The following is a 24,997-nucleotide window of genomic DNA, read 5'->3' on the forward strand; positions in this document are numbered from 1 at the left end:
ATTTTACATACTTATACATACATGTATATAAATTCTCCTTAACTACTATCTTTGGGTTTTATTGACTTCTTTCATTGATCCTTTTTCTTTCCTCCATCCACCTATATACCATTTATCCTATATCTGGTAATATTCTGTTTCTTCTTTTCCCTGGATTTTTTGTTAATTTGTCCATTTCGGCACAGTCCATAACCTTTTTTTATTTCATCTTTGCTTGGTATTAATTTATTTTTCCATTTCTGAGCGAAGGCAATCCTCACCGCCATAATTATGTGTATAAATAAATACTGGATTTCTTTTTTTATATTCCGCAGTCATTATTCCTAGTAGAAAAACTTCTGGTTTCCAATCTATTTTGACTCTAGCCAATTTTTAATCCTTTTCAGCCTCCTCACAAGTCTACCATAAGTGATAATATGACTCGTGTACTGATTCACATTTCCAACATTTTGGGGAGGTATTTGCTGAGATTTTTGCTAACCTTACTGGTGCCAGGTACACAATGCACTTTCATTTTACCTCCAACCCAGTGAGATCTGTCACAGATGATGCACTGTGATGCATTCTAGATTTAAGACTGGCTGCACATCACGTTTATCTTGTTGTAGGACCCTTAGCTCCATCTCTTCTCTGCCCAATGTTTCCATTGATTTCCTTTTGTTTCCAACTTCAAGGTAGTACCCCATGAGTACTTCCCTTTCTTTTCACCAAAATGAATTTATTCCTTCAGTAAACATTTGATTTTTATTACAGATTACAACAGTTCATTTAATGACTGCTTAAAGTTATAATAGCACTGAAAAGAGTGACTTAGAATCATTTTTTGCACTAATGACCGTCACAGCATCCTCATGGTCGCACACTCAAAATTCAGATGCTTGGCAACTGACTCATACTTATGACTGTTGCAGTGTCCTGTGGTCATGTGATCCCCTTTTGTGACCTTCTGACAAGCAAAGTCAATGGGGAAGTCAGATTCACTTAACAACTGTGTTAGTAATGTAATAACTGCAGTGATTCACTTAACAACTGGCAAGAAAGGTCATAAAATGGAGCAAAACTCACTTAATAACTGTCTCAGTTAGCAGCAAAAAGTTGTGGTCGTATGCTGAGAACAAGGACTATCTGTATTAGTGATTTGGTTTCTTTTTTGTAATATGGTCTTCACTGTTTGTAAAGCAGCCAAAGTCACTGAGAGTGAGTCAGGTAGCTATATATACTCTTAGTTCAAAAAGAACTATAATTTACCCTTAATATTTCTTTTCTACTCCATCATCCATACACAACAGGACTAAGTTGCGCTAGTAGTTGTAGTTTTCTCAGGTTAATTTACCATCTGACAATTTGGCTACTGCATGAGAGAGAGAGAGAGTTTTTATGGGAAGTAAACCAGCTTGCCACATATGCATTTACTATACCATTGGCTTGGTCTTTTCCCTTTTATGTTCAGCTAGGGTATGTGTGATTTGTTAGCGGGGAATAATCTTCACGCAGAGTGGCATCTGCTTCTGTAATGTAGCACAATATCTCAGCGGAGTGAGTGGAGTCTCTTTATTGGTTGATTGAGTTAATGGAAACATCAGTTGTAGCTCCAGCTTTTATACTGTATCACAATGCATGAGATTATTATCTTCAAAATGACATCTAATGCTGAGTAAAGGCAGGGAAGTGCAAATATATCAAACGGCAGAGTTTGTTATTATATAAACATTATAGTATAGGGGACTTTGATGTTCCCTAGCCGTTTGGAGCCCTTACAATCATTTGATGCAGTATTAATACCAAAAATAGAGCCCTCCACTTGGTCTACTTCCCAATATACAGCTGTTCCTTCTCCTCCTCCTCTTCTTCTTGAGGAAGAGAGAACTTAGGGAAAAATACACTGTAGAATGGGATGCAATCTCCATTTTAAGTTAATTTTGAAATCAGCCAGGTTTAGAGCTTAGCATAGTAGTAAAGGCAACACACTCCTGTCCAAGAACCTTCACAAATGTGCAGTCTGTTTCAGATTCTGAGTTTTAGGATGACTTGTTTAGGAATGTAGAATTTACGATCAAAATAACATTGAAGCATACTCTTCCCATTTTCTCAATTGAATGGGACAACTTGCCGTAGCCAACTTGCTGCAGCCAACTCGCCATGGCCAATTCACCATGGGACAACTCACCGCAGGTCAATTCAACAATTAAATTTAATTATTTACAACAATTAAAATATTATTTTCATTTTTGCCATCCACCTTTCATTTTGTCCTCCTGTGGCATCCTTTCCTTAATGATCTATTCCACCATTTCTTCTATATTAGTATAAATCTTATCCTGTGGCGAGTTGTCCCATAACAAATTGGCCATGGCAAGTTGTCCCATAAAGAATTGACCCTGGCGATTTCGTCGTGACAAGTTGGTTGCAGAAAAGTGGCTGCAGTAGTTGTCCTAGACTGACCCCTCCCCAAGAGTTTGTAAGGTAACATCATGGCACACATTTCATCATTTTGGTGAAATCTTGGTTTGCTGTAGATATCCCTGCAAAAATAGTATAAAATAATAATTTCAGTAAAGCAAATGTTCTGAATGATAAGAGCTTCTGTTTATATAATGGCTGAGAAAAGAGTCTAGGGCAGGGATGTCAAACTCGCGACATCACATCATCATGTGATGTATGGTGACTTTCCCCCTCTTTGCTAAACTGCAAATGGGTGTAGCCAACGCATGACACATCCAGCCCGCAGGACATGAGGTTGATACCCCTTGTCTAGGACAACTCGCTGCAGTTGCATATGCTATTTTTACAGAGATATCTACAGCAAGCCAAGATTTTACCAAAGTGATGAAATGTGTGCCATGATGTTACCATACAAAGTCTGTCCCTTTTTTTTTATTAAACTTACATGCAATCAACTACAAAAGAGGACAGTTTTCATCAAAACTCATGTTTCCTCATTTGTCTCCCACCCTAAAGATGTCCATATGTATGGGCAGCTAGTGTTTTGGACCGTTAATCTTATGTTGGGGTCCTGTTTATCTTCAGTTGGTTTTTTTGCCTGTGTGCCCAGTTAAAAGGACAAAAGGTAGTTTAAAATTAGCAAGATAACAACCTACCTATAGCTGATCTATGGATATGTGTTAAAGTTGCTCTGCTTTTTCTCTTAGTTCTCTATTTTATTAAAATATATTTCTAGAAAGCAGTTTTAAAGTGAGGTCCATTTTATCTCAAATCCAGATAGAATGCTAGTAAGTTTTTGATTTGCATCCATTAGGGTTCATAGTTAATAAGCACAGAAACTGACTGTTAAATTTTAGAAAGCAATTGGTTTTTTTTGCACTAATGCTTTTGATGTCAATTTATCCAGAAAATGACCTACATAAATGTCCATGACTTGCTTAATTACAATGGCTCCTTACGCATCAATCATATTTGATTTGGGAAAATGTTTGAGTATTCTTTTTATAACAAATCTCCATTGGATGAAATGTTATTTAAAAGAATTTAATTCAACCAGGACATCCCAAGACTATGAACCCAGAACAGGTATTCAACATATCTGTGTTATTTAAGAGATAGCTGGGTGATATTGTATCTGCAGATTGTATTTAAATTTTGTATTTCAGTTCTTAGAAATTATGTAGCAAGTTGAAAATCAAGTTTAGCAAAAATAAATAAATTGAATGCTGAATGAGGATACTATTCCCTGAAAATGCTAGAGTAAAGCTCAGGTTGATGGCAGACATTTGTTGCATCAAATCTGGAAAGTTTGCCCATCTGTTTTGTGCAATCATATTCTGGGGGATTCTTCCTACAGCCTGTTGTCATCAAGACAATGTTCAGGTTATGTACTTTGTGAAGGGTTTCAAAAGCATCTGAGAGTCAGGCGTAGCACATCTAAGGAAGCGCAAAGCATCTGAGTGAAGAATTCCACTTTTCTCCTTCTTGTTGCTTGGCATGAACCATTTCCATGACAAAAAGAGGATTATGACTTTCATAGCCATGCTGCCTTTGATTCAAGGATTGCTTTGATTTCAGGGCCGCAGCCTCTGCTTATGAGACACAGAGCCTTGTCTCCTGTGTGTGTCAGGTGAAGAGGAAGGCAATGAAGAAATGGTCAATTGTTGCAAGTATTCCCAGTGTGAGGGTCTTGAGTGATGTGGCAGGTTGAAACGATCCCTGGACAATGAAAGACAACCGAGTGTTCCTCCTGAATCCAAGAAGATGTTCAGTTTCGGCTATAATTCAGGGAGCTGAATGGCTCTCCAAACTGAGAGCTGAAAACAAATGCACACACATGCTCGTGCAGAGTGAGTGAGTGAAAGAAAGAGAGAGAGAGAGAGAGATGGCAAAGGGATGGAACAGATGTGGGAGCCTTTGTTGAGAGGCCTCAGAGGCTAGCGGGGGTGGCGATAGGCTAATTTGAGGCGCATAATGCCAGGTCCTTTTCATATGTAGAACAGCACTTTGATCCAGTCTGGATGAAAGTGATGGAAAGTGGAGAGGATGGCCAGGGTCTTTTGTCTTTGACAAAAAAGGCATCTGCCGAACTCTAACCCCCTCCCTCTCCATGCAGCCTCTCTAGCAGGCTGTTCCAACAATGCCGGTAAAAGGGATGTGTCTCTTTCTTATCACTCCGTTCCCTGACCAAAAAACCCTTGTCCTGAAAGCTGAAGAAATCCTAGCCAGGAAAAAAAAAAGAAAAAAAAGAAGGCTAAGCAGTATCTTGACTACAAAGCTTAATCATTTATTTTTCCACCGTACTAACATTTTCTCCGTTGTCGCAAGGTCCAATACAGTTGTTACATTTGTTCGCTTGGTACAACCTGTCAAGAGACTTTGAAGTGGCATGAATTCATTTTCGCAAGGAGGGGAGTATCGCTTGTGGAGAAAGAGAGAGAGAGGGATACTTGCGGCTCATAGAAAAGGTTTTTGAATGCCAGCACACTGCACAGGATAAGGGAGCAAAAATATACAGCCCATTCAGTATACTTTGTTTGCGGATAAAGATGAAAGTAACACTGAATCCATACTTCGGTTAAACAGTGAATACTTTGGTCTTACCCTGTGCCGTGCGTTGGCATTCAAAACCTTTTGTTTTCTGTTTGTAAGTAGCAATTCTACCTTAGGGGATGCTGCATCAAAATGTAATTTCAGGTGGGTTTTCTAATATTGAAAATGGTGGAATTGCTTGGTGAGAGGAGAAAAAACATTGAAATTGGTGTGTAGCTATTTGTTTGTTTTGTTTTGAACTAGCAAGTAAATAGTATATCTACGATGGCCTACCCCTGAGCATTGTGCAGTGATTGGGGTAACATACCCTTGAATATTTCTTTCCCTTGGGTTTATGTTTGCTCTTGAAATTCTATTCAGAAAGTTGCAGTGTCCCAGGGTCATGTTTTGCGACCTTCTGACAAGCAAAGTCAGTGGGGAAGCCAGATTCACTTAACAACCCGGTTATTAACGTTATAACTGCTGTGATTCAATTAACAACTGAGGTGAGAAAGGTCATAAAATGGGGCAAAACCCACTTAACAAATGTCTCACAATAACAGAAATTTTGAGCTCAACTGTGGTCATAAGTTAAGGACTATCTGTATATTACCACATTTTTGAGTTTTGTGTGAGAAGGATACACTTTGTTTTATGCCAGTTCACTCTAGTGAAACGTTAGTGTAGTCTCTGACAGCTAGGTATACTTAACAATGGCTATTTTATATGCCAAGATTTGCATATTTACAGATGTAAAGCTTGGTATAAAAGCAGGTTGTTATATATTTCAGTATGGTAAAATGTAATTAATCAAATCAAATCATACAAACTAGAAGGTCCTGCCCTAGAAACCAGGAGACTCTTTTAGGCCTCTCTTATGCATGAAAGTTAGCTGTGTAACTTTGGGCCAATCACTCTCTTCTATAACACAACCCACCTCACAAGGTTGTTGTGGGGGAAATAGGAGGAAGCAGTATTAGGTAAACTTGCTGCCTTGAATTGCCAAAATACTTTTTTTTAAAGGTAGAAATCTCATCATTATCATCATTGTTGTTTCCTAGTAAGACACTACCATGACTCTCAGTGAGGCACTACATTGACAAAGTTGTGGTACTTCTGAACTCTGAGGAAGATGAGCGCTATTAGAGATTCAGCCATACTGGACAGATCTCACCAGGAGCCAACTGAAGAGTGTCTCTCCCATAAAGAATATGATGAGACATAACTTACAGAAACCCATATCAGTTTAGTCCTTGCTCAAGTCATCATGTACTAGGTGTTGGAATTCCTGGGCATTTAATTTGGCTGAGTAGCCAGGCCTAGGAGCTGCAGTACTACTGGAAGAAAAGATGTTTACCCATTTCAAATACACGAAAATTGAAAACAGAAATAATGATCTGTTATTACAAATCAAGTCCAACAAGAAGAGGGTATCTGAAAAGAATGGATCGATTCTGGAAAGAACAATAGATCAGAAATAATATAGAGGCTAACAGAGCAACATCAAATTATAATACGAAATGAAGTATTCACAGAAGCAGAATTTGAAGAACTGCAAAGGTTTATTTGCAGAGCAAATAAATTGAAGCCTTACCAGAAGTACTTCAGACTATAGAGGCAAACCAGTAGGCAGTAGAGGAAGCCAGCACAGATATTGAATTGTTTTCATTCCAAATCAGGCATCCTCTCCTCTGCCTTCTGGTCAGGAAAAATAAAGCCTTCTAACTAAAGAAAAATAATAACAGACAAAAAGATAACTGAGTTCTAAATTAGTATAAAAATAACTGAATCTGTTGCCTGCATTGAAGTTTGTTCCAAAGAAACACTACATTGAAGCTTTTGTTCCAAAGAAACACTAGCACCAGTATTTAAAATATGCCAATACTGTAACATCAAATATAAGCAAACCCAAACATCATGGAAGAAATACCATTGAGCCAATTAATACCTGGGCATTTCCAGTCATTAGATATATAGCTGGAACAGTGAAGTGGACACGAGTTGAACTAGAAGCCCCTGAAAGGATAATTAGAAAAATAGTAAAAATGAATCATGCCATCAGCAATGCTGACAAATTCTATTTTCCAAGGAAAATAAGTGGCTATGAATGATGCAAGTACACCAGATAGTTGAAGAAGAATATAGGGAATTGGATGAATATCTGAAAGATAGTGAAGACTGAAGATACTTTACCAGGAAGGCTTACCTTCTTATGAAGAATAAAACGACATGGCAAAATAAAGTATTACATGGCCACTACATTAAAAAAAGCAGGTAAAACTAATAACCTTAATGGTAATGACTAACAGTGGGAAAATTGAAGCAAGAAATAGGGCTAATTCTGGCGGTACAAGACCAAGCCTTAAGAACAAATCCATACGAAGACTACTGAATAAAGTAGACAGTAACAGACAGCAAGTAGTTCCTCTCCAAAAAGCAGGAAACAGTGGATCACCTAGTTAGTTGCTGCAAGAAGATCACACGGATGGACTACAGATAATGGCACGACAAATGGTGCATTGGAAGATCTTCAAGAAATACCATTTACCTGTAAGAAAGAATGATCGGACCAGAAAACAAACACATTAATAGAAAATGAAGAAGCTAAAGTGCTAAAGTTCTAAAGGGACTTTAGAATTCAAACAGGCAAAAATCTGTCACACAACAGACTTAACAATTGTCAATAGCAAAGACAAAAAGTCTGGGTAGTGGACGTGGTAATACCTGGAAACAGCAAAATAGAAGAAAAAGAACAGAAGGAAATTATAAATTGCTAAGACCCCCAGGTCTTAGCAAGAAGAATGACTGTGGAAAAGAAAACAAAGATAATACCAATATTAATAGGCCCCTTGGGTAAAATACTAAAACATCTGGAACACTACTTGAACACCATCGGCATTGACAAAATCTCCATCAGTCAATTGCAAAAGATAGCTTTACCTATAACAGCTTACATCCTGCAACGATCTTTTTAACACCATCAAACAACATCTGCCTATACCAGGTCCTTAGGGAAGGACTTTCATGGGCAGATAAAAATGCCAAATCCATTTTAAATATCTGGCTGACTGTGCAACCAATCACAGTAATAAATTCCCTTATTAGTGAATATCATTTTTTTTAAAAAAAGAATCCTGGATGAAACACTCTTGGGTTTAGAGAAGAGTTTAGCTTCTTTATATTCACGTATGTATTTATGAATATGGAATCGATTAGTTAAAACACCTCTTTTTTGAATTTTATGCTGTAGTGTAGATATAGAAGAACTTCTATGGTCAATATTATTCTTGTTCTGTTTAGTGACGTCACATTTACATTTTCTTTCAGTCCCAAAAGTGCTTTCTCAGGAGGCAAGTGGACTTGCTTGTTTTTTCTTTGAAGACTTTTTGCTTCTCATCCAAGAAGCTTTTTCAGCTCTGACAGGATAGTGGGGAATATTCCTTATGGACATTTGCATAATTTTAATCAGCCGTTGAAACACTTGAAGGTTTATCTGTGTCCTCAGGGTCACCTGAGTAGTGCTCCTGATTCCTGTAGTCTGCAATATTTTCCTCTGGAAATCCATTCCTACTCCCACACCATTCAAAGGGTGTTCATCCCAAAAGTCTTTTGACCTGAAGTGCTTCAAGGACCTTCTAAAAGGATGCAAATGAAAAGCTGTCTGCAAGGAATATAAATCCTTCCATTCCCCATTATCCTGTCAGAGCTGAAGGAGCTCTGTGACTGAGAAGCAAAACGTCTTCAGAGAAAAAACAAAGTCCAGTTGCCTCCTGAAAAAACACCTTTGGGACAACCATGAACTTGATGACTGAGAATCTCTACAGATTCTCCTTCAGCCTTTCCTCTCCAAAATCTAGATATATTAGTAACAGTGAGGTAATTGTCATCATGATGGAAGGGAATCACAGTTATGGTCTTTCAAATAATGATATTATATATAATTAGGATGGTGGTGGAACTGCTGCTGCTTCTGCTGAGGAGAAGAAGAGAAGAGAATCTTTCTTCCTATGAAATTTTCCCGGTGAAATATTGCGAAGTTGCTGCATTGAGAGTAAAAGAGGCTCATATGGCCCTGTCGGGTGCATACAAAACACCTTGAATTCAAAACATTTTGAAAACCGCTTTCCACTTGAAATGGCCCCTTTTTGACGTTGAAACAGTTGTTTCTCATCTGAAATGGGCTGTTTTGATCATTTGTAAATCCCCCCCCCCCCACACACACACCTCTAAACAGATCTGCCTGAAGCTCTGAATACTCCCTGAATGGTGGAAACCACCCATTTTGAATGTGAAACAGCTGCTTTGCATTCAAAGAGGGGTATTTTGAATTCAAAATGGGGGGGGGGCGACTTTGTACACCACTATTATGTTCTAATCAGCAGAGCAAAGAGCAGTTTTGGAAGAGGGCATTTTAATTGGATAAAAGAGTGAGTGGTGTGTGTGGAAGAGAATTATCCCTTTTCTTTTTACTGTTCAAGTGGGAGGAAGCCATACAGGAGATCTAAAAGAGAAATCTCTGTTCTGCCTTGTCCTTAGAGCTAAACTCGATATGATCTAAGTGTTACGCTTCCCAAACTAATTTAGTTTTTCAACTGTGTGTTGAACCAGAAGTAACATAATGCAAAAGTTACCAGCGCATAATCTCTGCTGCGAGCACTGGTCTACTTATAAAACTTTAAAACAATGTCCCTCAAAATGGTCATTATTGGTGCCCGGGGTCAAAGGGACTATCCAAGGGGTTACTGTTGTTACTCTTAGTAGTGATAGTTATTGTGTAGTGGGCTTCATTAGGCAAGAACTAGACCAGCATAGAACCAGACCAGCATAGAACCAGACCAGCACAGCTTTTATTGACTCAAAAATGGAACTGAGGAACTGCAGGCAAATGCCTGTGATTTATACTCTAGGCCCACAGGGCCTTAACCAATCATAGAACTAGAAAAAGCCTCCCCAAATATAAATGTTCTACATTTCCCTCCAAAACAGTTGGGGTCACCTAAAGGTTAGTTTCACTTTAACACAGTTAACAGTTAGGGTCATCCAAAGGTTAGTTTTACTTTAGCACAGTTAACACAACTATATAAGGTGACCAGATGTCCCGATTTTGGCGGGACAGTCATGATTTTGCACAATTTGTCCCGTGTCCCGGGGCATTCTTAAAAAGTTCGATTTTTGTGACCGGACCTGGAAGTAAGCCTGCCCCGCCCTCAGCCCTGTATATCCGTCCCAGCCGGCTGGTATTTTGTCCCTTCTGTCTCCCATTGCTCAAAAGCAACTTCGGGAAGGTCCTTTGCTAACTTTCTAGGACGCCTGCCGCCACCAAAGGACCTTCCCAGAGTTGCTTTTCTGAGCAACGGGGAGACAGAAGGGACGCAATCTCCTTTCATTCTCCCTCTGCCTCATTCACTCGTTCGGGCAGCAGAAAATGAAAAAAATTGCATAGCTGAGGACAAAGGAGCCTGCATTCTTCATTCAAACGTTCAGGCAGCAGGGATGGGGGGGGGGGGCTTTCTCGCATGCCTTCTTTCTCTGAAGCCGCGCCGGATTCAGCAAACCGGATAGCGTGTGCCGTTGGGATTGTGCAACAGCTGAAGAACAGGAGGTGAGAATTCGGGTGCTGCACAAGGCCACGGGCACGCCCTACCCTCTTCTCTCTGATAGCCACCTGGTTAAAAAGGAGGAGGCGACTCTGCTGGTCCGGAGCCCATCCGGGAAGACGAGGAACACAAGGGGGATCCCTCCCCCCGCAGATGGGCTCCGGACCAGCGGAGCCTCCTCCTCGTCTACCTTGATAGGCTCCTCCTCCTTTTTAACCAGGCGGCTATCAGAGAGAGGAGGGCAACGCAAAGGAGGAGCAGAACGGCCTTAATCATGTTGAGCTGCCCAGTCAAAAAAAACCTTTCCTTCTGTAGAAAAAAAAAGGGAGGGGAAATTCCTGAGACCGACTGAAAGAGGGAATCCTCAGCCAGGGCACCCTTTGCTCCGCAACAGCAACCTTTTCAAGCAGGATCAGACTATTTTGAAAGCCTCGCCCTCTACTTCGGCGGGGAAATTCCTTGCTGCCCAGGCTCCGTCCCGCAGAAAAAATCCCCTTCGCCGAAGCTCGAGAGGCAAGCGCTGCCTCTGTCTGCCAGAATCTCTGGAGAGAACTTTGCAACTAGCTGAGGAGCGGCGAGCAGTGGACTTGAGCGTTTGCACGCATTCAGCCAAGGTCCTGCTGAGCCCCGCTACTTTGGACGACCCGATGGATTTTACGATGGATGTGCACCCCTGGGAGGTGCTGAAGAAAGACAGGCAGCTCAGCCTGATCCAGGACAAACAGGCGCGACAGCAGCTTACAGACAGAGACAGAGAGACATACACACAGTGAGAAACACACACACACACACGGAGGGAGGAGAGACAGAGAGAGAGACACAGAGAGACAGACACACAGAGAACGACAGAGACGGAGGGAGGGAAATAGAGGCAAAGAGCCACACAGAGAGTGAGAGAGAGAGAGAGACAACAGATAGACAGATAGAAAGAACGAGGGAATAGAGCAAAGAGCCCACGAGAGAGTGAGAGAGAGAGAGAGACAGACAGAGACAGAGAGAGGCTGAAGGAGTGTTTTGCACAGAAGTGGGATTTAAGAAACTTCGGAGTGAATCCAGGAAGAGGGAAGAGATGGAGGACTGGCTTTTCGCTCCGATTTCTGAGCCCTCAGCTGTTAGTGACGGAGGAGGAGGAGGACGAAGGAAGGGGTTGCATTTTGTCAGACTGACAGCTCATTCTGTGGCGTTTTTAAAAAGTCCCGTTTTTAAGCACAAAGGAAAAATCTGCAAAAAGTCATGGGGAGCCGCTGGGATTGTTCCTCGCAAGTATCACGGTCGCAGGGAATGCAAATGAAGGTGCTTATCTCCCCGCCCGGCTCCGTGTCCTTCTATTCAAATCAGAGTCACACTGAGTCCCATTCAGGGGGCGGAGGGACGCTGTGCTTTTTTGTTTTGTTTTAACCTAGTTCTCACAACCATGCAAAAGTGGGTTTTGTGCTAGGATCTTTCTTCTTTCTTTCTTCTTTCCCTATCTGTGGTTCCGATTGCAGTTGCTTCGGATTTAAAGCACCGTTTCTCATTCCTTGCAAAACTGCGGGAAATGGCAGGGCTGCCTCCCTCCCCCCTTTCCTTGCAGCACCCTCGGTTGCAAAATGTTTCCCTGATTTGGTTTATAAGTCGCAGCAATGCGATCCACAAATAGGAAAGTTTTAATAAGATCTACTGACTTTATTTGATCACTGCTGCCCCCCACCCCCGTCCCCTTAGCCCTTGGGTTTTGTCCCCTCCCAAGGAGAGAGTGGGAAGGAGAGGAAGGAAGGAGGGAGGGGGGAAGGAAAAGAAGAAGGGGGGAGAAGATGGAAGGAGAAAAGATGGAAGGAAGGAGACAGAATAGAGAGGAAGGAGAAGGAGGAAGGTGGAAGAAGAAGGAAGAAAAAGAAGGGAGGGAGAAAAGAGGGAAGGAGGTAGGAAGAGAAGGGGAAGAGAGGGAAAGAGCAGAAAGACAAAGAGAATGAAGTGATAGGCAAGAGGAAGAAGGAAGGAAGGAAGAAAGAAAAAGGGAGAGAGAGGAAAGAAGAAAAGATGGAATTAGAAAGGAAAGAGGAGGGAGGAGAGGGGAAGACAGGGAAAGAGCAGAAAGACAGAGAAGGTGAAGATAGATAGGCAGAAGGAAGGAAGAAGGAAGAAATAGGAAGGAGGGAAGGTGAAAGGATGGAAGGAGGAAGGAACAGAAGCGAAGGGGGAAGAGAGAGATGGAAAGAGCAGAAAGACAGAGAAGGTAGATAGGCAAAAGAAAGGAAGCTGAAAGAATGGAAGGAGGAAGGAAGAGAAAAAGAGGAAGGAGTGAGTGAGGAAAGAGAGGATGGAAGGAGAAAGGAAGGAAGAGAGGGAAAGAGCAGAAGATGGATAAGGTGACGGTAGATAAGCAAGAGGAATGAAGGAAGGAATAAGTGAGGTGTCTCAAGGAGGGGGAAAATGTTTAGTGACCAAAGTTACAATGGCATTGAAAAAGTGATGATTACCATTTTTCACACTTAGCGACCGTCACGACCATTTTTCACACTTAGCGACCATTGCAGCAGCAGCATGGTCACGTGATCAAATTTTTGTTTGGCAACAGATTCGTATTTATGATGATTTCAGTGTCCTGGGGTCATTAATCGCCTTTTGTGAGCTTTTGACAAAATATAAAATTTTTAATCAAGCCCTCCCCCCCCCCCCCGGGGTCAATGGTGTCCCTCTTTACCAATCTGAAAATCTGGTCACCTTAACTATATACATTCCATACATAACACCAATCCTATTAAAGCATTAAATAATTTTCATAGAGTAAGCATCTGGAGGTCAATGAATAATCTGAAACTTTATGAAGGGGCCAATGAGCTGAGGAGTTTGGGGAGGCCTGATCTAAAGGATGCATCAATTTCACCTTAAATCAGAGCCAACCTTTATAAAGCATGTCTTAAATTACTGTTGAACATCGTTAAGGAACTGCAAGGAATATGAATCCTTCCATCACCCTTTGGTCAGAGCTTAAGAAGCTTCTTGGATGAGAAGCAAAACATCTTCAAGGAAGAAAGTAAAATCCAGTTGCCTTTTGAAAAAGCACTTTTGGGGCAACCATGACCTGGATGACTGAGAATCTACATAGACAGATCATTAAGAAACATCTCCGGCTTAGAACATTAACATTCCAGTGATTAAGCCCTGAACCCTCATCATCTAATTTAGATCTCTGGACAACCTTAGCTAAAACAACGGACTGCAATAGACGGGCAATGCCGAGTTACTTTTTGCAATGTTTATGTAAACCACGGTTGAGATAATTCCCATGAAATGCTTTGGATAATCGGAACATTACAGAAGTGCTAGCTACGAGGATATCTGGAAAGGAAATACTGAAAAGGGAACTAGGGACAAGTACTTGCCACATGCCATTTATTTTGGGTGCCCACTTTGAGATAAGCTTGCATTTTCCTCACGCTTTCCTCCCCCGCACCTTTGCCACTGAACAAAAGCACTTCCATGTGAAGAGAGCACCTTCCAATTCACAAGCTCTGGAATTTCCCCCCTCTTGTTATGAAAGCCTCGGACTTGCGGGTCACTTGACTATGTACTGAAGATAAACCTTTCACAAAGGACGCCCTGTTTGAAGCTGCACCTGGTATTGCAATCTCTGAATGCGATAACACTTGCTAGAAAAATTGTTATTGGAGAGCTGTGAGGTTGGACTTAAGAGGATCCCATTTATAACAGCTATTAGCTTGTGAGGGAGGCCATAAAGTTCCCACTCTTTACAGAACGTAAAAGAATATTGGTTTCTTAATTGCAGCTTTATTCATACACTAGGTGAATCGTATTTGATTAAGTTTATTGCCCTCATAAGACCCTGGGAAAATTATATTTTGGTTATTTTTTTGGTCATGGTTTGAACTGCAGGGAACTCCACTATTACTGCAAAATGGTTGATTTTGTTTTGTTTGTATAAAAAGAGATTTAGGCAGCTAGAAATACGTTACATGACTGTTCAGAAGAATGGTAGGGGGAGGGGGATACTTAAAAAAAATCCATGATGTTTGGTGTAGGAATTCTAACTTGTTTTCCCCAAGCAGACCAGAGCTGAATGCCATGTTTTACACTGGCCTTTTATTTCCTTTCTTTTTTTTAAGAAAAAATTCAGGGATCTCAGGTCATAAGTTATTACATACTTCACATTACATACATATAGTCCTCGACTTACAATGGCAATTGGGATCAGAATTTCCATGGCTAAGCAAGGCAATTGTTAACTGAGCCGCACCTGATTGTATCGTTATTGTTTTTGCCACAATTGAGGGGGGTTTTTTTGGCGGGGGGAAGTTTTTTACATCATTAATCTTACAGTGTGTCATCTAGGTACAGTTTTTGTGTCATCATATTTAACAGTTACATCATTTTTAATCTATTTTTATCTTGCCTTTACATTTACATTTCGATTACCTTTTAGTTCAACTCCTCCCCTATAATTCTACATCCCCCCCACTATTCAGTTTTTTATTTCTTTTTGCCTATATTCATTTTCTATCCAATGATAAAAACATCCCCGTATCTTATAATACTATGATTCTTCCTTCTCTTTAATTGCCAAAGTTAATCTATTCATTTCTGCACAGTCTAATATTTTTTTAATTACCTCTCCCTCTGAGGGAGTTTTTGCCACAATTATTAAGTGAATCTCTGCAGTTAAGCAAAACCAATTTCCTCCTTCGACTTTTCTTGTTGGAAGTTGGCTGGGTTATAAGTGGTGATCATGTGATCCCAGGAGGCTGCAACCATTTTAAATTCTGTGGATGCCAATTGGGTGGTGCCCAAATTTTGATCATGTGACCTGTAGGGTGGCTGCAAAGGTTGTACGAGCATCAGTCATCAGTCACTTTTTCAATGCCATTGTAACTTCAAACGACCATGAAATAAATAGTTGTAAGTTGAGGACTACCCGTACATACACACACATTCATACAGCAAAGTCTTAAAGAATACTCTGATTGAAATGCTCTTCAAGGCTGCCTGATGTGACAATACATGAAAATGACTCTTTTTGATGCATTTTGCTGATTTTGCATTATGCGCACAGAACTCAGTCTTTCTAGTACTTCTTCAAAGGACAGGATCATTGATTGGAAGCACTGAGATGGTTCCTCATTTCTTTTTTTAAATCAAGGGATTTTGGTGAAATGTATGAACTTCTTCCTGCTGAATGTCCATTGTAAGCCAGAAACACTTGAATGTTGCTGAATGGAGCATTTCCTGCTGAATGTCCATTGTAAGCCAGATATGCTGTTGCCTTCAAACATGATTCTTGTGTTGAGTAACAATACTGCAGTCTTGTAAGTCTATATGTACAAGGAAGCTTACTGGCAGTTGGTTGTAAGCTTTCTTTGGTATTTGAAGATCAGTATTTCTCCTGTGGCAAGTTACCCAATATCCATTAAATAGGCCATTATGGTAGAACGTGGTTCTATTTCAGCTTGTTGTGAAGCCAAATTACTCGGGTAAAGGTAAAGGTTCCCCTCACACATATGTGCTAGTCATTCCCAACTCTAGGAAGTGGTTATCATCTCCGTTTCAAAGCCGAAGAGCCAGTGCTGTTCGAAGACAACTCCATGCTCATGTAGCTGACATGACTAAACGCCGAAGGCACACAGAACGCTGTTACCTTCCCACCAAAGGGAAGGTAATTTTCTACTTGCATTTTTACATGCTTTCGAACTGCTATGTTGGCAGAAGCTGGGGCAAGTAACGGGAGTTCACTCCATTACATGGCACTAGGGATTTGAACCGCCACACTGCTGACCTTTCTGATTAACAAGCTCAGCATCTTAGCCACTAAGCCACCGCATCCCTCATGCCAAATTACTATTCTTCCGAATTTAACCAGTGAACTTAATTAAATTGGTGCTGAAACAACAACCAAAATTCACCTAATGTGTTTTTTTAAATATTTTCTTAAGGGCAAAGAAGACATTTGAAACTAGTAGGAGGGTAATGTTGCTGAACCTTCTTACCTTGAACTTTTGGTTGTTGTTCAACCAAAAGTTTTAAAAAATTACAGGCAGAGAATAAATAGTCCAAAGGGAAGGATTAAGCACCGTTTCTCCTCCAACCAATTATTTATACAGTAGACTGGTTACATTTTTCTTAAAGGAAGAAGTTGAGTAAAAACGTGAAATTTCCAGTGCATTGAATAATTTTAATAGCATTGCAGAGCAAAATAGACTTGAACAGGAAAAGATGTGAAGAGGAAATAGAAGTGCATGGAATAACTGCTAGCATCTATTTGAACCAAGCACCCATTTATTGATTGAATACGCAGGTAGTCTTTGACTTACAACCGTAAGTGACCGTTCAGTGTTGCAACGGCACTGAAAAAAGTGATTTATGACCATTTTTTACACTTACGACCGTTGCAACATCCCAATGGTCTCATGTTCAATATTCAGATGCTTGGCAATTGACTCATTTTTATGATGGTTGCAGTGTCCCGGGGTCATGTGCAACCTTCTGACAAGCAAAGTCAATAGGGAAACCAGATTTACTTAACAACCGTGTTACTAACTTAACAACTACAGTGATTCACTTAACATTTGTGAAAAGAAAGGTGGTAAAATAGGATAAAATTCCCTTAACAAATGTTTCACTCAGCAAGAGAAATGTTGGCCTCAATTGTAGTCATAAATTGAGGATTACCCATTTCCCCAAATCTAACAATTTCACTGTTGCTGTGGGAAGTTTCTCATGTGAGCCATAGAAAGGATGTGATGGTTAAAGGAGATTTCCATTGGTGTTGCACAACTTTCAGAAATGTTGACTTTTCCTGAATATGAGTCATGCACAAGCCTATCAGTTTATTTATTTTGGGGCATTGATGATGACAATGTTCTTATAATCGATTATATAAACTATTTTCTTCTTTGTAGATGGTTGAGCGTTTAAAGATGCGTTTAGGGTAGAATGCACACATATACACACATATAAATGAATGCCAAATTCCAGTTTCATATATATTATTTAAGAATGAGTTTTAAGGAATGATTAGGAATTTTCACTTTTCCTCCTTTCCATTCCCCAGGTGATCTTTGCTTTGAATCAGACTCTCTTGCAACAGGAGAAGCTCCGAGCAGGCAGTCTACAGATTCCTCACAGTACAGAGGACCTTATCAAGCATTACAACTGTGGAGACCTCAACAATGTCATCTTCAATCATGATACTTCCCAAGTGAGTTGTGTTTCCCCATTACCTTGTGCTGCTCACAGTACTGCTAGTTAGCTTCTCCTGTGAGGTGTCCATGTTTCCAAGGGATTGGACATTTTAAAGACAAGTTTATTTTCACTATTCAAAGTCAGCATCCATGCTTCTTTGTTAACACTACAATTGGCAATTGTGCTTCCAGAATCATATTTGTTGGTGGCATCTGATGGGCTGTTTCTGATTTGCTAGATAACAAGAGAGTTTATAATATGTTTAGTGAATTAAATCTTTTATTGTTAATAGAGAGGGAACACATAGCTCAACTTAATTTTTTAGAAATACCACTTTTGTTTTAAAATGACCCTGTAATCCCTTGCATTGGGATGAAGTCGGGGCAACTGAATGGAACTGGTATTTACTGGCCAAATGCCCTTCCTGATGCTTAGGTTGAATTCACAGGAGATATTTTCTCTTTGGACCCAGAGAGAAATATTTGCCACTACCTAGAATTAAACTCACAGCCTCCTGATTGTGAGGGAAGAGCTCCACTTCTAAGCCACCACACCGCTCTTTAAAAATACATAGTAAACTAGGGGGAAATGGATTTGTCTCACTACAGTACTTTGCCAAATTAGAGCCAGTTTGTTTTGCCATGTCTATACAATGATTTCCTGAGCTATGTAGTTTTTACATGAGCATAGTGAGATGTCCTTATTTCCCATTTTTCTAAGCACATTAACTTGACATGGATGACATAATCAAAGGCCTTCTATAAACAATGAAGCACATGTTAACTTACTTTTGGTGTTTATAACTATTATATGTAGCTAGTACAGGTAGTTCTCACTGAATGGCTGCCCTGTTTAGCGATTGTTCGAAGTTACGATGGTTCTGCAAAAGTCACCTTACAACTAGTCTTTGTGCATATGACTGTTACAGCATCCTTGCCATCATACCAAGATTTGGGCATTTTGCAATTGCACATTTTACAGCTGGCTTTCAATAAGCATAGTCAGTGGAGAAGCCAGCAGTGAAGTTATAAGTTGTGGTCATGTGACGTCTTGTTCAGAGATGGAGTTGTATTTGCAAAAATGTCCTCTATCGCTATTCCATACTTTTCATTATCCCAGATAAGAATGAGGACAGGAGGTCAATATGCGACTTTAAAAGAGGGAACAATATGCCACAGATATAGGATGGAAATGCCATAGAAAAAATGTACTGCTGTCCCTGGATTTTGGGAGACTACTCTTCACATAGCCATCCACTATCTTACCCACCCACCCCCCCTAAAAAACCCCACTATATACTGAATACCAAGGGAGCCATGTTAATGAACAATTGTATTTAGTTTTCTTTGGAACTCAAGAGAATTCACCAAGTTGCCAAAACTGTTAGTAGCAGCTTGGAACAGTTAATCACAAACACCAGCCTCTCAGAGCTTTGATTAATAAGGTTTATTAAGAAGAAGCTTATAGTAGCAAGAATTCCGGCACGTAGTCTCTTTTCAAATGAGAGACCTCTATATACTATATTGCCAAAAGTATTCGCTCACCCATCCACATAATCAGAAGCAGTTGTGAGCAAATACTTTTGGCAATATTGTAGCAAAATAAGATGAGAAGTCTCTGGTTGTTTTGATGTGCTTTTCAGGAGGTAGAGGTAATTTGCATCTGCTACTGATATTATAAATACTGTATTTTTTGGAGTATAAGACACACTGGAGTATAAGACGCAGCAAGGTTTTGAAGAGGAAAATTTAAAAAAAGGTTTTGCACTCTGCAAACCTCCCCAAAATAGCCCGTTTTCCCCCCAAAAAACAGGCCTGTTTTTTTTTAAAGGGCATGAATAGCCCTTAGGAGGCTTGTAGAGTGCTCCGGGGGGGGGGGGGGGCAAAAACAAACAAAAAATGCCTGTTTTCGCAAAAACTGGCCCATTTTTTGTCAAAAAAAGGCATGGATAGCCTTTAGGAAGCTTATAGAGTGATACTGGAGCCTGGGGGGGGGCTCATTTCTGCCCTCCCCAGCCCCCAGGAGCTCTCTGAAAGCCTTCTAAAAGCTATGCACGGCCATTTTGGTGAAGGGGTGGAGTTTCAGGAGGCAAAAAATGCTGTATTCAGTGTATATGATGCACCCAGATTTTCAGCCTCTTTTTTGATGTAAAAAGGTGCATCTCATACTCTGAAAAATACGGTATTATATTTATAGTCTTAGAACCTATTTTCATACAATTTTACTGTGATTGTAATGGCCCATCTCTTAAATATGGAGTCTCATAACTATGTGTGATCTGGAGACAGAGGAATACGACGTGAACATCCTGCCTCTGAAGCAATTTGTTTTTCAGGAAATATGGAAAAGAGCTATGTCTTATAATTGCAACATCTGGTATAGGAAAAGGTTTTTCTCCTCCAATCCAGGAAACCGGCTATCCAAGAAGCAGTCAACTAATCACTGACAAGTCATATGCTTGAAATGTTTGGACTTCATGACCCTAAGATTTGAGAGTCTTATACACATGGCTCCCTGGGTAATCCCATTTACTGCATGCCTTAAAGGTGTGCAATGCTGGTGGCTCTCTCCAGTAACCAAGAAGGGGAAATCATGTAGCTTTTCCATCACTGGCATATTTCAACACTCTCCTCTTAACACATGGTTATGCATGTGCATATATTACGTTCTTTAAAAAAACCAACCACCAGATTGCTAGTTTCACCTAAAACTCACCTGACCTATTTCTCATCAAAGCTCGCAAAGCATTGAGTTAGATAGAGTTCTGGCTGAATGGGAGAGCTGGACTCAGGAGAGTAAAGTCTAAACTTCAGAATATGTGGCTGTGATGTCTTTCTCTTTGGCAATGGATTTTCATGACATATCTCGATAGCTTCAGGGTGAGATGGTTCTACTCAAAAGTCACAAAGGATATAAGTTATGCCAATTGCCAGGTGATTTGCAATCTTCTTTTCTCTGATCTTAAGAGTTACATGTATTATCCACTTAAAGAGAGTGGAGCCAATCCTGACAGATCAAAACTTCTAGATCAGTTTCATGTCTAGCCACAAGGATCCTCCTATGCTCCTCAAACCCAAAATATCAAGGGATATTTAATCATCCATCTCATAGTGATTCTAGCTACAATATATGCCTGGAGTGTCTATGGAGATTCTCAATCATCCAGATTATGGTTGTCTCAAAGCTACTTTTCCAAAAGGCAACTGGGTTGTCTTGGATTTTTTTCCCCTTGAAGAAGTTTTATTTCTCACCCAAGAAGCTTCTTTAGTTCTGCTGAATGGTGGGGAACAGAAGGATTTATATTTAGATGATTGCTAAGGAATATAAATCCTTCTGTTCCCCACCATTCAGCCGGTACTGAAGAAGTTTCTTGGATGAGAATCGAAACGTCTTCAAGGAAAAAACCAAGGAAGTCCAGTTGCCTTTGGAAAAGCACCTTTGGGGCAGATATGCATGAGGCTTCATTAGTGGGGCTTCACTGCTGTTTAGACCAGGGGTCTTCAACCTTGGCAACTTTAAGACTTGTGGACTTCAACTCCCAGAATTCCTCAGCCAGTTTGGAGTCTCCTGGTTTTGACCATAATCCTGGACAGTACTACCACAATGCAAATATATGAACAGACATGAGGAGCTTTCTACAGATAGAACAGGACTAAACTTTGCCTCCTCTCCTGTCCATTTTGTTCCTCTAATTGAACAGTAGTGAAGGAGAATCCTATTTTCTTGCAGCAAAATCCTTTGTTGAAGAAACATTGGAATGAAAAAGTGCTTAATGGCAGCTGTTCCTTGATGCATCCCTCTTTGATTTATGAGTCTCAAGGTTATTGTTTTTTATACAATAATCGTATTTAAAAAGAGATAAAAACTAATACAAATTACAAAAAATGAACAATAAAAATAGACATCTTGCAGAGAAAAGAATAACACAGAGAGAAAAATATAAAAAGTAAGAATATAACAAAGGAAAAGAAGTCTCTTGATGTTTTTTTTGCAAAAAGTCACAGTCTATTGCACAAGGAGAGCAGCAAGTTTTATCACTTTAGCCAGTAAGACTCCCCTTGGGGATATTTCAGGGTAGGCACTTGATTGTCTGTTTTTTCTTTTGCCAAGCAGTAAAAGCATTACAAATTGAATATTTTGACTACTGCTGAGTTTTGCTTTGGCAGGCCAGTTTTCCAGTGGGCAATCTATTACTACTAATCTTGGGTTTTTATTATGGCTCCTAGCTATGTGGATCTGTGTGGTAGGATGTTCTCTTCTACTGTAAGAAAGGGGATTAGTGTAAAGAATTTTTTTTTACAATGCTAAGCAATCTTCCCTCTCTGCTTCCTTCTCTTAAGTGTTCTCTTTGATGGAAGTACTCTTTCTTTCTTTCTTTCTTTCTTTCTTTCTTTCTTTCTTTCTTTCTTTCTTTCTTCTTTATTTATTTATTTCTTTTTCTTTCTTTTTCTATCTATCTATCTATCTATCTATCTATCTATCTATTTCTGTTTTTATTATTGAGGTCATACTTATTCTTAGTGGTGTACAAAATATTATGATCTCAAAGTGATCTATTTTGATCTCACCAGAAGGGCTCCAGGACTGTTCCAACCAGTCCCAAGGTTTTCCAGCTTGAAATAAGGATGCTTTTTGAGACTGGATTGTTGGGACTTCTGTAAGGTTGGAGCCATCTGTTTTAAACCTGAAGCAGCAGTTTTGAGTTAAAAAAAAAGTTTCAAGTGCAAAACAATTTAAATGAATCACTTATATTATCCTGTCATTTGCAATGGGATGAAGAAATTTGACCTTGCTGCTTGAGCAAATCAGAGGAGTAACCCACTGTAGGAACCTTCACAATGCGTGTAGTGTTCTATTTACAGGTGAAAACTATTTATTAGAAGATCAATATCCAGCGTAATTTATCTAGGGCTGTCTTTGGAAAGCTAAACTGATATGAAAGATTTCTCCAGGAGGTTAATGTGAGCAACATTATCTGTTCCGAACTTTGTACTTGTGCCCTTCCAAACTGGTTCTGAATACTTTTGTAAGCATTTGAATAAGCATTGCACAAATATCACAGCCCCATTCTTCTCCTGGTTATATTCTTTTGTATGAATCTTCTGTCTCTTTCTTTGATATTGTAAAAAGGTGATTCTCCCAAGCTTCTGAGAATATGCTTTGTAACTGTAACTTATTCAAAATCTATTATACCCTTAAAATCAAATTTAAGTTAAATGGTTTTTGAAAATCAAAAGTACAAGTTAAGAAATTAGTGATGCTGCTAGATGCTGTTTCACAATTTAATTTATTTTTATCCACCTATACTATTTTTATAAATAACTCAAGGCAATGAACATATTAATACTCCTTCCTCCTCCTATTTAAGACCCTGTTTTTCCCCACAACAACCACATTGTGAGGTGAATTGGGCCCGAGACACAGTGATGGCCTTGAGTCACCCAGATGGTTTTCATACCTAAGGTGAGACTAGAACTCACAGTCTCCACATTTCTAGCCTGGTGCCTTAATTACTATACCTCTTTATATCTTTATATTTTGATGCTTGTCAAAATCAAGTCTTATATGGGATATTTCAAACTAGTGACATTAAAGGCACAGCCAAGGCTTTGAACTGCTTCACTAAGGCCTAAAGCAGTGGTCCCCAACCCCCGGTCCGCGGACCGGTGCCGGGCCGTGGAGTACCTGGCACCGGGCCGCGCAGCGGCCAGGGGCCATGATCGCTGCAGCGGCCGGGGGCCATATTTGCAACTTTGTAGTCCTCATGAACGCGCCCTTTCTCTGCCCCCCCCCCGCTGCCCCAGATGTGCGGGGCTGGGGGGGCGAGGGGAGGCCCGATCTCCCCCCCGCCCTCTTGCTCTGCTCGCCCCGGGAGGGAGGGGGCGGCGGCAGCGGCCTCGGCCCGAACTTGGGATGCTGCTGGCGGAGGCTGCCTGGGAGGCGAAACTTTGTCCGCGGACTCGCCCGGCCCGCCTGCCCTGTGGAATGACGAGGGGGGGGCAGGAGGGGGCGGCGGCGCTGCATTTTCCTCCCAAGGAGAAACTAAGGTTGCGGGGGGGAGGGGCGCAGCGCGGCCGTTTCGGGGGAACTTGGGGAGCTTCGCCGTTCCGAGAGGCGCTTCGCGCGCAGCCCCACCCAGGTGGGAGATGTTTTCCGAGGCGGGGAGGGGGGGCTTTACGTAAGACTCGCGGCGCAGCTCTGCCCCCCCTCCTGGAGTGTCACCTGCCTCCCGCCCCTCCCCCCCACCGCTCCGCCGAAGCGCTTTTTGTGTCAGGCCGGCGGGGCTCTCGGGGGCCCTTCGGCCGCAGCCCGCCTTCTCCCCCTCTTTCCTTCATGGAGCGCGGCGCGGAGGCCCACCCCCTCGGAAGCAGCCGGCCTCCGCCGCGCCAGCTGCCTGCCCGCCCGAAGTAGGACACAGCGCCATCTTTTCCCCCCGCCGAACTGCAGCGAGGAAAAAGGACTGCCCGAGCGAGCGGATCGCGGGGTCGGTTCCCCCTCCCTTCCCCCGGCAGCCGAGGAGGAGGAGGCGGGGCGGCCTTGCGGGCTGTCGGCCTTGGCGTGAAGGAAGGCCCCCCCCCGCCCTGCGGAACGCGCGCCCAGGATGGCCGCCTTCCCACCCGCCGGTCCGGAAGGCCGAGGGAGGCTCGTCTGACTGGTCCGCGGAGATAAAAAGGTTGGGGACCACTGGCCTAAAGGAAGAGTTTCAAGAAAATGTAGTTTGTCAGCTAAGGAAATAGTTTTCCATGTCAGGCTAGACTTGAGTGAATAATTTAGTACTATGTGCTTTTACCTCTATAGGCCTCCTAGTTACTTCTTTCTGTAGAAATAGAAAGGAAAGATGCAAATGCTAGCTAACCATATATAGCTCCTAGATAACCCATGCAATATTGGGTCTTTGTTTCTCCTTACCTAATCAGAGAAACAGAATGCCATGGATGGGCAAAAAAAATAATCAATGGGAATGGGAAGGACTATTGACTTCCTGTTGGCTTCCCCCATTGAGTTTCCTTGTGGGAGACTGGCAGTATGTGTTGGAAATCTTCCCCTCCCCTCCCTTCCCAGCAGGCAAATACATTGTGGCTGCTGCATGGGGGAGGGAGGGAGGGATTGCACATATGGCTGAAATCTGCCAGGGAACATTGAAATGAGAATTATGTGCCCTCAGTGCCACAGCAACAGTGCTAAAGCAGCAGGAGCCTGGCACCACTGAAGCAGCCTCCATTTTCCCAAATTTTGTTTTGTCAGTAGTA

General features: G+C 41.3%; 1 protein-coding gene across 1 annotated transcript in view; it reads left to right on the forward strand.

Annotated features, from left to right (window-relative positions):
- Positions 1-24,997, forward strand: part of TRABD2A (TraB domain containing 2A) — a 79,690-nt gene that overhangs the window by 30,672 nt on the left and 24,021 nt on the right. Inside the window, exon 4 of the mRNA XM_032213807.1 lies at positions 17,617-17,763. Within this exon, the coding sequence (XP_032069698.1) occupies positions 17,617-17,763 (147 nt within the window). The remainder of the gene's footprint in view (positions 1-17,616; positions 17,764-24,997) is intronic.

The sequence above is a fragment of the Thamnophis elegans genome, chromosome 3 (assembly GCF_009769535.1).
Source record: "Thamnophis elegans isolate rThaEle1 chromosome 3, rThaEle1.pri, whole genome shotgun sequence".
NCBI classification, from domain to species: domain Eukaryota; kingdom Metazoa; phylum Chordata; class Lepidosauria; order Squamata; family Colubridae; genus Thamnophis; species Thamnophis elegans.